This window comes from Arachis hypogaea, chromosome 10 (genome assembly GCF_003086295.3).
Source record: "Arachis hypogaea cultivar Tifrunner chromosome 10, arahy.Tifrunner.gnm2.J5K5, whole genome shotgun sequence".
NCBI lineage: Eukaryota > Viridiplantae > Streptophyta > Magnoliopsida > Fabales > Fabaceae > Arachis > Arachis hypogaea.
In genome coordinates this window covers 103,176,787-103,191,960 of record NC_092045.1, presented here as the reverse complement: position 1 = coordinate 103,191,960, position 15,174 = coordinate 103,176,787, and the positions used below count along the sequence as shown (strand labels likewise).

The following is a 15,174-nucleotide window of genomic DNA, read 5'->3' as shown; positions in this document are numbered from 1 at the left end:
AGGGAGGCAAGGAGATTAATGAAAGATGCTCAGCACTACACCTTAGTTTGCAATATTCTCTATAAAAAAAAAGGATCTCAATTTCTTTATCAAAGTATGTCCCAACTTTGAATACAAGAGGTTCTAGATGAAATCCACAATGAAATTTGTGAAATTCATCTAGGGGCAGGTCACCAGCAAAAAGGTGTTACGAGCTGACTTCTACTGACCATCTTTTCAGAGCTCGCACAAATGCAATAAGCATGTGGAATGACTCAAACTAACACTGAAGAATCTTTCTTTTGACATGCATATATTGAAGAAGCCATGATTCTCATCAACATAAATAAAGAAAAACTAAGGGCAACATTTTGCAATGAAGTCGAAGCATAAAAGAAGTAGACCTCCTTCTAGAAATCTGATAGTAAACTCAGATAAATTCTACAACAAAATTGGTAACATTCAAGTTCAAAAAGAAGTGCTCGACCTCCTTCCAAAAATCTGAGAGTAAACTTGGATAAGAAAAGAGGTTTTGAGACAAATGATGGATACAAGGTACGATAAGATTCGTCACAAAGACCTCATCCTGATAAGAAATAATATCGGGTTACAGAGACCAGGTGAAGAAAAGCTGACAGCAAACTGGAAAGGACTTTGAGGTCTTAGGAAAAGGCTACTACAAAATGTCCGACCTCATGGGTGACAAACTGCCTAGGTCGCGACACGCCTCCAACATAAGGAGATACTACAATTTCTTATGAAAATTGATTTTCTACAATTAAAACGCACCAATTTAAGCTCGACAAAATGCGAAAATTATTTCCAACTTGATTGGTTGGCAAGACAAAGCGACGAAGTCCAAATTGGTGTAAGTTACATACGCGAATTGGAAAAAAAACACATCGAAAAAATCTCGGGCCAAAAGGGTTAAAAGAGTTGTACTTAGAACAAGTCACAAAAGTAACTTAATTAAATACGCCCCTCGAAACATAAATACGATTTAACAACTCAACTTGCACGAGTAGCAAATAAGTCGTACAATATTCCAAGCCCACGAGCTCATCTCTACAAGTTCCAAAATGAACGACTTAGTCGTATAAATTGGGACAACTTCACAAGTTGCCCAAAGAAAACTTGTTCCAGTATCCACAATAACATGAGGACAACTCAATTTAAATGAGTTGTGAATATTTTCAACGAATTTGTGTCAAGTATCAACCTGAAAGAAAAACTTTAAAAGTGATTTGTATCAAAATCACTAAAACAAAATTGAAACAACTCGATATAAAATGAGTTGCAAAAAATCAAAAGGATAAAAGCAAAATTGACAAGAAAAACAATCCTTTAACCAAACGACTCATACAGAAACGCGTTGGAAAGGAATGGAAGGATGGTAGGAGCGTTTCAAACAAAATCAAAACGTAAAAATAATCCTCCAATTAAAACAGCTCGGGTAAAAACGAGTTGTATCATACACAAGGATGACAACCTTGCAAAAACTAAAAAGGAGAAGGAATAAACATATAATCCCTTCAACTAACGCACCAATTTATTCTCGACAAAGCGCGAAAATCACAAGTCGACCTTTTTAATGGTTGCTCGGATAAAGCGATGAGGTTCAAATTGGTCCCCAGTGGTTATAATACGGCTTGGAATTAAAAACAACTCAAACTCATGAGTTGAACGAAATCGAGTAAAAAATAACCATATGATTTAAGCAATTTGTATTAAAACAAATCGCGCAAAACAACTTGATATATAACGAGTTGTGCTTCAAAAAAAAAAGACTTGTCTAAAAACAAGTCATCTATAAAAAAAACTCGGGATGAACGAGTTGAACAAATCATTGAAAGGTTTTATTCGATAATCCTATCCGCTTGATTGCTCGAATCCGACTTCATAAAGCTCGACCTCGAACAGGGACACAATGGATAAAGCAACGAAGTTCGATGGCTATAAAGATGATCTGATATTTTAAAATGACTCAAAGTAAACAAGTTGTACTTAAAACAAGTTGTGAAGTCTTAAAAAGAATCCGAACTAAACGAATTTCATGAAATCCAATCAAGAATAATCATGTCTCAAAATAAGTGATTTGTACCAAAAACAAATTCGTGCTACAAATCTACAACCTTCAAAACAACTCAGTATAAAACAAGTTGTACAAAATCAAAACAAATTTCAGAATGGTGATTTGTATTAAAACAAGTCATGCATCCTTAAAATAACTCGAACTGAACGAGTTGTACGAAACGTTACAACATTCAAATTACGTTGAGTCAACCAACCTTCTTGGCTTCAGAACTCAAACTACTAAATGACTTATCCAAGCTCAACATTTCAACTTGGTCATCTAATTGCTCGAGCCTAACTTTATGCTCGACCTCGAGCAGGGGCACTATTCATACACTGGTCTATTATGAGAACCAGTCTGAAAATGATTAAAAGTCCATTCTAGATAGCAAGAGTCTAGATCACACTCTAGGACTAACCTTATAGAGGTTGGACACAACGATAAGAGTTTGGCCCTACTTATCCAAATAAGTAACTGACTCCTAAGATATCTCATATTCATATAGAAAAGAAATCTTAACAACTTCTCTAACAAAAAGGGAACAGTTATCCACCCTCAACGGTGGAACTACTCTAAAAGATAATTATATATTCTACTATAAATGCACTGACACCCTTAAGTATATTCAAATCCCAATCTACAAAAAACCTACTTAAACCATTGCTAACTTAAGCATTAGAGTCTCTTACAAGTACCACCCCATCTCCTCACGATGAACTTGAACGGCGGCGCCTCGACACCAGTGGAAGTCGGACGCTGTCCTACAAAGAGTATGGAGCTTACATTCAGACCCAAAAGCAACCCTATTTCAGATAACCCTCAAAACAGAAGCTAAATTAAGTCTCAGTATTTTAGTTGATGTAAAGTGTATAAAACTAAGAGACAAAGACTAAATTATATTTTAATATCTTATTTAATTTAAGATAAATATAAAGATTGAATCAATAAAATTACTTAAATACACTTGTGGTCATTGATAGAAATCAATAATTATAAGAAAAATATATTTATAACACTTGTCTGTATTTTTATATCCTTTTATAATATAAAAAATAAATCTTTTTTTATCGAACACTTGTAAAGTTTTAATACAAATATTAAAAAAATAAAAAAATATACACAAATAAAAAGAGGTGGTCAAATCTCACTCTCACTCATGTATAGCCAAAATAAGAGGTAAATTTCCACACAACCCCCCCCCCCCCCCCCAAAAGGGTGCCACTGAAAATTTCACACGTTGATCCTTCAATCCAATGAAATCAACTTCTACAAAAACTGGACAAAACAATGCTGCCATGAGCATTCAGTTACAATAATTCAAATAAGAAAGACAAAACAGAACTTTGACGCCATTCTTTTCACTTCACAGTCCCTTCAACCCGCAAACAGTTTCCATTATGCCTAATGCCGATCTATCCCTATTGAAATACAAATCAATATTGTTTAAGGAAAAACCGACTGCTTTTTATTGTTCTCAACACAGTCTAAGTAACCAGGACTTCTCTGAATACACTTTGCCTGATGACCTTAGAATGAAGTATGATATATAAGAACAAAAAAATATTTAAAAAAAATATTTAAAAAAAATATTAATCCAAATTTTTAAACAGTCACTTTAACTAAGCAACATACAACGAAACCTTTACAAAGTGTTGTCATTCCTAAGCACGTGGCATGATTTTCTGCAATCTTTCCCTTCACGATATCTCAGAGCATTCAGCATAAGGACATGACATAATAATACAATCTCAGCAGCAACTCACAACCCTGATACGACGACAATAATAGAAGCAAGCTACCCCAACAAATCCATAAGAGGTGGCTGCTCAGAATGTGACCTGGTCTGAGAGGGCCTACTGGTTGAAGCAGGCCCCCTTCCACGGCCTCTTCCTCTACCCACTGTGGTTGAAGGGGGTGGTGCAAGTCTTAATGCACTTTGCTCATTCTTGTTGGAAGCAAAGATTGATCCTAGATCCGTTGACTTGTTATATGAAACAGTTGATGCAGGCAACTGTTGACTCTGTTTTTGGAACCCAATAGAATTCTGAGGTTCAAAACCACCATTCAGGCTACCAGTGGATGAAATACTGTTCCCGATGTTCAAACTGACAGGGCCTGCAGAACTTCGGGAATTAAGTGGCTGATTGTTGCTCATTTGGAGACCCACATTGCTTGAAGTGCTTGTCATCTTATTCATTGGGGTTCCAAAAGTACCATTGTTGGAAATTCCAGATCCACCTGTTGAGCCACTAGGACGTGGAGGCCAATTAGCAAAAGGATCAATATCTTCAAGGCTATTAGATGTGGATGAGGTTCCTCCTGCAACTGCACCCCTTTCAGCATCACCATTTTGATGGGCAATGTCAAAAGATGAACGAGGTGGCCACTCTATATCTACTGAGGGGCACGAATTGATAGCCTGTTGATTAGAAACAGCAGATGATGGCAAATTATTTTGTGAAGATGTTAAATGGCCAATAGGGTTGCTGAGCGTGGATTGAGTAGATGCATTAACAGAATTCTGGACAGCTGCGGTGGTTCCCTTTGCTGTGGAACCCCAATCTTCATCCCAACGGGAGCTGCTTTTGGTTGAAGAAGCCACAGTGCTGCTACTCATCCTTGGTGCTTCACTTTGAAGTCCATTAACCATAGGAGATGCTTTTACCTCTGGGATACCAGAACCAGTCACAGCTACTCCACGCTTCTCTTCAATCTTCCTGTATGATGATGAAAACAAATTCAGAAAGAAATTGTCAATGGAATATCATGAGAGAGAGACAGACAGAGACAGAGCAACTAATAGAAAGTTTATATGAAAACACAATTACTGGAGCATATCCTTCACAAAGAGCATATATTTGGCAAACTGCTGGACATTCAGTTGTTGTGCAGTCAAGAGGGGCACAATTAATGGAAGAACATGTTCCGCAACAAATTCTACACCAAACTGAACAAAACAAATCAAACAAATTTAGCTGCAACCCCATATGTCATCAAACGTAGCAGGAATCAGTATGCTAAAACATATACAATTCATATATCAGGCCACTAATTAATATTACCCGCTTAAAAATAGAATTCGCAACCCCAAGGGTACACATAAGAGTTGGAGGAGAATGGTCAACAGCAGTACACCGCTGAATAGTTTGCAAGACATCCAAGACAGCAGGTTTATCAAGTCGGCTAACCATTTCTCCTAGGCAAAGGAAAGCATTCACTCTAACCTGCCATAACAGAAATACTAACAGATTACAGGTTTAATAAAGAGTGAAACAGCCATCAGACATACAACAAATATAGTATATATAAGCATAAATATACAAGAGAATAGGATCACTAATGGGGAAAAAATTTCCTTATGAAATATTAAAAACACCTGAGGGAAGGGGAAAGAAAAAAAAAACAAAACAAACAAACAAAAGAATAAGTATAATAGGTGAGAGAAGACATTAAATTTCAAAACTGCATATAACCACAATTTGAGTAGGTAACTACCATGGTAAAAAGTGATAACCTCCTGACTATTTAGCAAAATCAAGATTACAGTACTAAGGCTGCGTTTGTTTACAGGGATGGGACACTCAGACATAAAATCGTGTTTGACAGATGAGATATAGACAAAGACATTGTGTCCAAAGGCAATGAATTTGTATATATATATTGTGTCCATCCTAATAGGAAAGACATAAAGACACTAACAAGGGACACAACTTATTTTTCATTTTTTCTTTCATTATTCTTGTTAATTTTTCATAATTATATTTTTTATTATTATATTTTTCTTCTCAAATTTTTTAAATGAAATAAAATGAGAATAAACTGAATTTCATAATTTGTTCTAGTTTATCACCAAACAGAATACAAGAACACTAAATTTTGTCTCTTGCCCTTTGTATCTTGTTTTCAATGTCTTATCTTATCCTGTTCTCAGAAACAAACGCAACCTAAAAGACACCAAAATAACCATGTCAACTTTAGGAATTTTAACTTTAAAAAAGAAAAGCCTAACATACCGCTGCAATTGTTGTTCTAAGTGCTAACCCATGAACACGGGGCAAAATCACTTGTTGCACTAGCTGAAAGAGAAAAGAATATCAGATACATAACAAGTGTTGCTGCTTTAATACAGAATAATATTTATCTAATTTTTTGTCACGGAAAGCAACAAAGAGCCAAACCAAAGGTTATCCACTGATTAGAGACTCGTTTTACTAACCAAATGTCTTTCCACATGTTTCCGATTGCTACAAATGTGTCACAACTAGCAAACAATAATAATGTAAAAATACCCATAAAAAGAAATAACTAAAATATAGCGTCAGAGCTAATTGTATAATGTAGTGTTAATTGTTTCATGAGAAGGCTATACAGTATAATGTAGTGTCAACAGTTCTCTCTCAATGTTAGTGGAAGGGTATACATGGGCAAAAGTAACTGCTACTAGAGGTTATTTATTCTATGTTTTAGCACCTTCATTAGTAATAGAGAAGTTATCTCTCAATGTTTGTGTGTGTGTGTGCGCCATTCTTCCACCATACTGACCATAGGTCACAATGCCAGCCACCATAACAGTAACACCATGATAATTTTTGGCAATTCTCCACAAACCACCATCCTACCATTCTTTCAGACTCATCGAGGGACATGCAAGATGCAGGCTAGAACTTTTGAAGTTTCAATTACCAAAATCAAGAGTTTTTAATCTATTGAAGAAAATATTTTCATGGCACACAATAATCAACTTTATAAAACAGCTTCAAATGATATAGGGAAAATATCTGGCTATTTTAAAATTTCTCAACAATAAGAAAAACTCCTACAGGAATACAGCACTCACCTGGGCATCAAGTTGCTTGGAAAGAGATCCAGATTTTTTCAGGACCTCCTCTTGTAAACGAGCATCGGTATCATCATAGGCCCGAACAATCATTGGAAGAACATGTGAAATTAAATGCTCTTGACTAGCCTAAATGAAAAATGTATTAAGCAATGATCAAACAGAATATATAAAGCCAGGATCCCTAAGTCATTACAATAAATAAAAAGAATTTACACATAACTACCTTGTTTATTATAAGCTCGGAATGCTTCACAAGGAGTAACAATGTCTCACCAGAAGCACTACTCAGGACAGGTACAAGGGCTGGAAGTGTTGAGTTCTCAAAATCATTCTTGTCCTAAACAAAAACTTAAAATATCAACTAGTTTCCTTTCTATCTTGATGAATCTATTCACTGTCAATTTTTTTTTTTACACAAAAGATCCCTTAAAATATCCACATCACTGTGTACTAATGCTTAGACAAATATGTATTTATATTCTATTCAAGCAGATCAGAGATTTCATTATTACAACTATTACGGCAAGCAAGGGAATCATAAACTTCTATATTACGACAGCAAGAATTAGAAAAGGATCTCACTTAAAATATATAGAAGAGCAAGAGAGAAGGGTACAAAATTACAAACAATCAATCCTTAAAAACTCATTAGTCAAGGCTAGCTACATGGATCAAACCAAGTCATTAGGCTCTATCAAAAACACAATTTTTGGAAACTGCTTAGGGTGGGGGTCTTTTTTTTTTTGAATTTTCAACACAAGTTTGCAGTCTTCCTGCCTTCTAATCCACCTATCTTTTTTATCCACTTTTATCATTTCAGTCTCCATTGTTAATGTTGTAACCGCTTAAGACAAATTTCTATCATCTCTCAAATAGATGAACTCCAACCATATCCTGAATGTCAAGATATAAAGTAAAGCCCTTTAAATTTGCACAAAGAAGTCAAGTATGGAGCGTTGTAAATGTTACAATTGTGGTTGAAATGAGATCCAGAAGAACTAAGAAGAACAATGGATGGGCTAGTGGAGTTACAGCGATGTCAAAGCCAACAGGTATACACAATGTTGACATTGATAGGCAATTGACAAAAGAAAAACAACAAGAGAAGACAAAATAAAATAAAATAATAATTGCAGGCAATATCAGCACTTCAGAAGTATGACTAATTTTCTACATTCACCACCATGATAAGGAGTGTTTTAGGCAACTCTAACTAAGCAATGAAAGAAAAAGTGAGAACTAACCTGAGACTCTGCAATGGTCAGAACCATTGGTAGAATCATTGGCTGTATCACAACATTCCGAAGTTCAGCACAAAGTGGCGGAAGAACCTGCATGGAATTTTAGGTGTCTAAATTTTATTTGACACAACAATAAAAGACTAATAAATAAAATTGAGGGAAAAGGTAATTGTACAAATAAGCAAGTTTTGAAGTTAAAAATTCTTTCAGCTATTCAAAACACACCCTCTGAAATCAAACTTACGTACAGGGAAAAAGAGAATTGACATAAAACTGACTGCCAGATGAAAACAAAACCCAATTACCTAACATAACAAAGCAAACATCATACCTTGTAACGCAATACACGGGAATCAAAATCTTTCCACATGTCTGACAAGGCTTTTAAGAACTCTGACTTCTGCATGTTATCTCTTTCCTGAAGGAAGATAAGCACATTATTAGGATTTTTTAACTGACTGGCATGCCATCATGCTAACAAGCGGAACTAAAACCCTTACAAGCATGTGATCGAGAAACCGCAAAGCACGCAATCTGGTGTCAGTCCGAAAAAATGGAGAGCCTGCAACATGAGGAGCACATATCCTGTCAATACAACCAAAACCAAACTACCAGAAAGAAATCTTTTTATAGAGGAGAATAATCGGGAGAAGATAAGATATCCCAAAAGAAGAATGAAAAAGGAAAGACAGAAGTCAACAAGATTGATCCATTAAACAAGGCAGGGCAATTGCACTGCATAACTACTAAAGAAAAACTCTAAAAGGCCATTTGTGGCATGTCATCAAGGTTGTCAGGAGCGACTAGCGAGCTCCTATGAATAGCAGGAAGTACGGGGGTAGGAACATAGCATGGAATGGAAGTTCCTACCAGAATGTACAGCAATATACATATACACACATGCAAATATGAACACAAAAAAAGCAAATTAGTCAGAATTAACATAATTATACTTCCATTATTAAAAACGGATAATATCGCAGCTCACAAATTAGAATTCAAATGTCAGATAGTTAAAAAATTAAAGACAAAGAATATCCCCTTAATGTAGCTCAGACAAATAAAATAAAAATGAGTGAATGGAAATCACTGCTCCATTTTTCTTCCTATCTTAACCTTTTGTTCTTTGAGGATGTCTGGTCTTCCACGCCTATCAATACTATTTCTTCTTTAATTATTGAAAACAAAAACATAAAAAACTGACTAAAGTTATTGGCCGATCCTCACGAGAACTGTCAAAAACCCAATAATCCACAATTATAATAACAATAAATCTTAAAGAAGAAATAACAATAACATTATGAAGGAGCGAAGATTAAGAAGCTCAAAAATTGATATGAGGGGCATAAATAATAATTATGATGATGATGACGATAGTAAACACTAAACACCCATTGAAAATCCAAGTGGAAGGAACTCCCCCAAGAAAATCCTTTCAAGGTTTTGCGATGTCTCTCTTATTTTTCATTCAAAGAATGGATAAAAATGTTCTGATTCCCCAAGCCAGCTTTACCTGTAAAATCCATTGCTGTTGGCCTCGAAGACTCATTTGGAGAAAGCATCCTTTGCAGGTCATGAACCAGTTCCGATGGGATAGACGAGAAAGCATCACTGGATAAGTAAGTCAAAGTGTTTGTGTACTGCATAAGTAAAACACCAAAGTTTCTTATTATTTTCTAGCAAGCAAAATAATATAAGAGTGCATTAAGCTAAGCATCCTTCAATCCCTTAACCACCTAAGAATAACTTCAGACACTAATCTGTGCTAAGAACACAATTCACAATAATAGATGTCAACTAGAATATATGATACCAGCACTTACGCTGCGAGCTTATTACACTACATGTAACAATCTAATTCCGAGTAACAGGAGCTTGAAAAATCCATCAATGGAAAAGGGAAAGATGGAACAAAGTTATATTGCTTTAGTTTTCTTTTCTAGATATCAAGCCCCTGGTTTCAGATACAACTCTATTAGTCACCTAAATGCTTCCGTCAGTTCAAACTCCAAGAAATTCCAACGCTAATATCAACATATGCACTATGCTCAGGATTACTATTCCAATAAATGATTACATTAAGTTCAGGATTCTTCCAAAAGCCCTTTTTCATTGTAACATACTAACATGCGAAAAAACCAAATAAATTGTAATTTAATCATGAAGAAATATCAATTCAGACTGTCAGTGCTCTAACCCAGAATCTATTCCCAACAGTTGTTACATCATTTCCGAGACTAGAATTTCATCCAAACAAAATAGAGAAGTATAATTTTGTTGTCAAAAAACCACATCAACATCAAATTTACAGCACGGGTCCTTGATGAAAAAGCAGTTGGATAGATGCCAGGCCATTCCAGCCAACTAATACATTTAAAAAATAAAATAAAATTCTAAAAAAAAAAACTGACAATTTTAATATATTTTTAACCAGCAAACAAGTACACAAGTTTTAGACCCTCTCTTTTGATTTACTTCAAACAATTTCTGAGACAAACTAAAGCAATGGATAAGCATAAGTCTAAGAGAATGGTAGATAAAAAGATTAATGAATACCATCTTCACATTGTTGTGGCAGTCAAACAAACATTTGCGAGCAATTAAATGGTAGGCAACACATCCAAAACTGAAAATATCAGAAGACCAGCCTGCAGAAGGCACAGTGCTCCTCACCAACTCAGGAGCCGTGTAATTAAGTGATGGCTGAAGTGGTAAAACAGAGTCTTCAACATCATATTCCTGTAAGCAGTCATCATGCAATAAGATACAGGTCATTTAACCCAAATTACTAAGCTCTCAAGTACAGATGTGATACAATAGTATAAATTCTTGTTAAACAACTGAAAATGATAGCTTTTTTGGCATTTTGAAAATCATAGTACAGATGCTAGATAATAAAACATCATCAAGAAGCATATCCGTCACTTATTCAGATGGATACACAATTATGTGAGAAATACAATCAACACAGGTAAAAAGTAAAAAACAATAATAAAAGAAAGAACATCGCAAGACGAAAGTGTATAATGTTACTAGAATTTTATAGATAATGCAGAGATGTATAGATAGCAGAGATGTATAGATATGTAGTGGATCAGAGGAAGGGGGAAAAGCCGAAAAGGAAAGGAAAGAACTCCATATGAAGATTAAAACAAACACCATATGCAAAAGAGTTGCTCTATGAAAGCTATAAAATTGGCAATATTAAACTGAAACAAATCAAACAAATACAAACCAATTGGAAGCAAAAAAAAAGCCGCTTACAGGAGCAAACCACAACGAAACCAACATATGCACTAATCAATTAATTAAAAGAAATAGGCAACATATGCATCTAAATCTTAATGTCAGTATTAGGGTATATTCCACTCACAGCATAATGGAAGGCATGCAGATTAGCTGAGTCACCATGTGTCTGAGAAGCTGAAATTGCAAAACCAAATCCACTGAGTTTCCATGCTCCACTCAAAGTAATAAGAATATTCTGCGAAGTATATCTTTTTATGATCAATAAACAAATATAGACAATAAACCTCAAGATCGAGGAACACATAATGACATTAGTGAAACAAAAGTCAACTGGCAAAGTAGAAAAAAGATGCATATCAACCACGATGGGTGCAGCATGATGCATCGGCAAACATCCCAATGAGAGAAAAGCAGAAAACTAAGATTAAATGATATTAGTAGTTACTTAGATGCCACTCACTGGTATTATTTATTCGCAGCAGCCCACAAAACAGAAGATGGGGAAGGAAATAACTCCTTCAAACTAACATAAAGGATCACTAAGAGATGAAAACCACCAAAAAGAAAATTATTACCTCAGGCGATATAGCTCGATGAATGAGATGAGCATGGTTGTGGAGAAAGTCCAACGTTTCTGCCATCTGAAGTAAACCATGCTTCACCTCCAACAGTGACATTTCCTGCAAAGCAAAAGCTTTCTCATAAAAAACTAGCAAATTCAAACATTATATCACATAACACATTGAACATGAAGACATAATCAGCAATTAACATCTAGGTGTTTACATTAACATAATGTTTTGGGCAACGCCCACCAGGTTAGTTCACTATCACCAAGAACCCAACTAATCTAAGCTCAACACGTGGCACTTGGCACTCCCCAAGAAGGCTTTCGGGATTTTCTTTTCTTTTTTTTTTTTTTTCGAAGTTGAACCCATAGACACACGGTTAAGGGGCATAAGCACCCAACCATTTCAAGCAACCAAGTTGGTACATTAACTTAGTTTAACCTTAATTCAGCTTGATTAATTCCTAAAATAAATATTTCGTTGAAATACATGCACTAAATCAAGCTAGATGCCTAGATCACATAACACAATGAGAAAATTCGATGAAAATCAATTCAATTCAGTTCAATTCAATTTCAATTACCATTCCCCGGAGCTCCTTAGGAACATTGGGAACATTTTCCAAATTTCCCAGCGTATTAGCAACCGAAGCAAACAAAGGCTCGGTGACCATTGCCATGGCGTTCTTGCTCTCATCAAGTGCCTGGACCACGTGGACCACGCCGGGGTGCCGCAGCCGCACGAGCTTCGCAGCGTCTTTGCGGATCAAATCCAGGAACGAATCCTCGGCTGCTTTGGTAAGCCCGGCCCGCATTCGGGCCTCTGAGAGGGCCCGCTTGTCGAGCACCCACACGCACACGACCGGGTACTGGTGCTGCCGCGATGGGTCCCTGGACCGGCCAGAGTATAGCCTCCATGCCAGGCCCGGCCCGGCGGAGCCGATCTGATCAAGAAGCTCATAGTCCTGGAGGGCCTTGGGCCCAGTGACCTCCTGCACCGTCGTCTGAACCGTTTTCTCTATGACCGCCGCGGTCTTCGCCAGCGCTTGGGTTAGGGTTTTCATATTCAGCGACATTTTTGTTTTCTTTAATTGGTTACCCACTTGCCCTGAAGAACCTTAATAATTTACGGAATGCACGAACGGAATTAATTGAAGATGAGAAAGTGATTGTGAAGGATGTTAGAGTGGCGAAGGGAATATAGAGAGAGAAAAAAATGGGATCGGAAAGTTTCAAGAGTTATTCTGGTCGCCGACGACGACGACGACGAGATGAGTACTGTTTATTTTTTCGGGGGTCTATTTTTTCTTCTTCTTCTCTCTCCTTCGCCTACCCCGCAATTCAAGTCTTCTTTCTTTGATCACATACCGTACCAGTGTTGGATTATTAATTTATGAGAAAAACACAATAGGTCCTGACTTTTCAAACTTTTGATAAATATATTCCTGACAAAATTTAAATACAAAAAAGTTTGTGACTTTAATAAATAGAGGACAATTTAGTCCTTCTGTCTATTTGCCTTTCATACACCTAATGGAACGGGCTGACGTGGTTGAAACGGTATACAGGTGTCCGTTACGGTGCCACGTTGGAAGGAAAAAAAAGTTTGAAGGACAAATAAGTTTTTGACGTCATTTTACAAATAAAGTTCGAAGGACAAATAGGTCCTTGAGAATTTTTTTTCATTATACTTCTATTATGAGAATTTAGTTTATAAAATTAGGCTAATTTTTTTTGTATGGAAAAAATATTGGTGTTTTTGTTGAAAATGGGAGAATGTGGTGTAATTATAGATGGGTGAATTTTTTTTAGGAAGTCACGTGGGGGCGTGGTGCAACACGTGGGGGCGTGGTGAACACGTGGCATCATTCTGACCAACACGTGGGGAGCGTGTTGAACACGTGGCAGCATCTTAGCCAACATGTGGGGGCGTGTTGAATAATTTCCACAATACTGTAATACACTTCAAATATCAATATTCAATCAAAACACAAATTTTCTTTCCATATTAAAAATAATTTCTGATAAAATTATGCTTGTATTTTGAAATCTAGTTAACTTGTTTTATTCTACAATTTAAATTATTTGTATTAAAATTGTAGAAATTGGGCTTGTTATGTTTCTACTCTTTTTCTTAAATTGCATTAGTTTAGTTTTAGTATATTTGTGTATTATATTAGAATTTGTTAAATTGCATTAGTTCAGTTTTCATCATACCAGTGGCATTAGTTAGCATCAGTTAATTTATGCATCAAGTTAGCATTAGTTCATTTGTGCATCATTCATGTATTAAGTTATCATTAGTGTATTTGTGTATTATATTAGAACTAGTATTTTTATTTATAATAACATTACGAGAATATTTTTTTTTTAATTATAGTTCACTTTGTTCTAACAGTATAAATTATGCATGACACAAAAGATTTATAAAATCAAACTACTTTTACAAAAAAGTCGTAAGTTGACAAAAGTTTCTGACTAAGAAGACCAAGATATCTGCAGATAAAAAATTAAATAATAAGATTTTTAGTTATTATTTTTATATGAAAAAGTCTAATTTTTTATTAGTAATTAATTTTAACATTCGTTATCGAAAATTTAAAATAATTTAATGTGTATAATTTTACATTTAAAATATTTTAATTGTAAAAAAATATCGAATGACATATTTTGATTTGTCAAATTACTAATATAAAATATAATTATATATAGAGTAAAAATAGTAGAGAGAAATATAAAAATGGAGAGAGGTAGATGAGAGAATTTAGGAAATGAGTTTATTAATTTTGAAAAAAAAAATTCTCAAAGACCTATTTGTCCTTCGAACTTTATTTGTAAAATGACGTCAAGGACTTATTTGTCCTTCGAACTTTTTCCCCTTCCAACGTGGCACCGTAACGGACACCTGTACACCGTTTCAGCCACGTTAGCCAGTTCCGTTAGGTGTATGAGAGGCAAATAGACGGAAGGACTAAATTGTCCTCCGTTTGTTAAAGTCAGGGACTTTTTTGTATTTAAATTTTGTCAGGGATGTATTTGTCAAAAGTTTGAAAAGTCAGGGACCTATTTGTCTTTTTTCCTTAATTTATTATGAAAAAGTCTACTTTATTAAATTTTAGCGAGCATTTAATCACTAAAAAAAATGAGTTATTAGATAAAATCTTACACTAATATTATATTATTAAAATCATCATTGATTATTATTTAATGACTACAAATCACA

The 15,174-nt window shown here is 35.3% G+C and overlaps 1 protein-coding gene across 1 annotated transcript; it reads right to left on the bottom strand.

Moving 5' to 3' along the window:
* Window positions 1–3,495: 3,495 nt before the first annotated feature.
* LOC112716208 (SCY1-like protein 2 A) lies at window positions 3,496–13,372 on the bottom strand. The gene is made up of 14 exons (XM_025768068.3): window positions 12,536–13,372; window positions 11,959–12,063; window positions 11,508–11,618; window positions 10,691–10,873; window positions 9,648–9,774; window positions 8,635–8,696; window positions 8,466–8,552; window positions 8,138–8,224; window positions 7,117–7,230; window positions 6,891–7,019; window positions 6,067–6,129; window positions 5,116–5,277; window positions 4,882–5,000; window positions 3,496–4,770 (listed from the first exon to the last, which is right to left on the bottom strand). Exons 1-14 carry the CDS (start codon window positions 13,025–13,027, stop codon window positions 3,849–3,851), a joined length of 2,763 nt encoding a protein of 920 aa, XP_025623853.1. The 5' UTR covers window positions 13,028–13,372; the 3' UTR covers window positions 3,496–3,848.
* Between the last annotated feature and the right edge of the window lie 1,802 nt (window positions 13,373–15,174).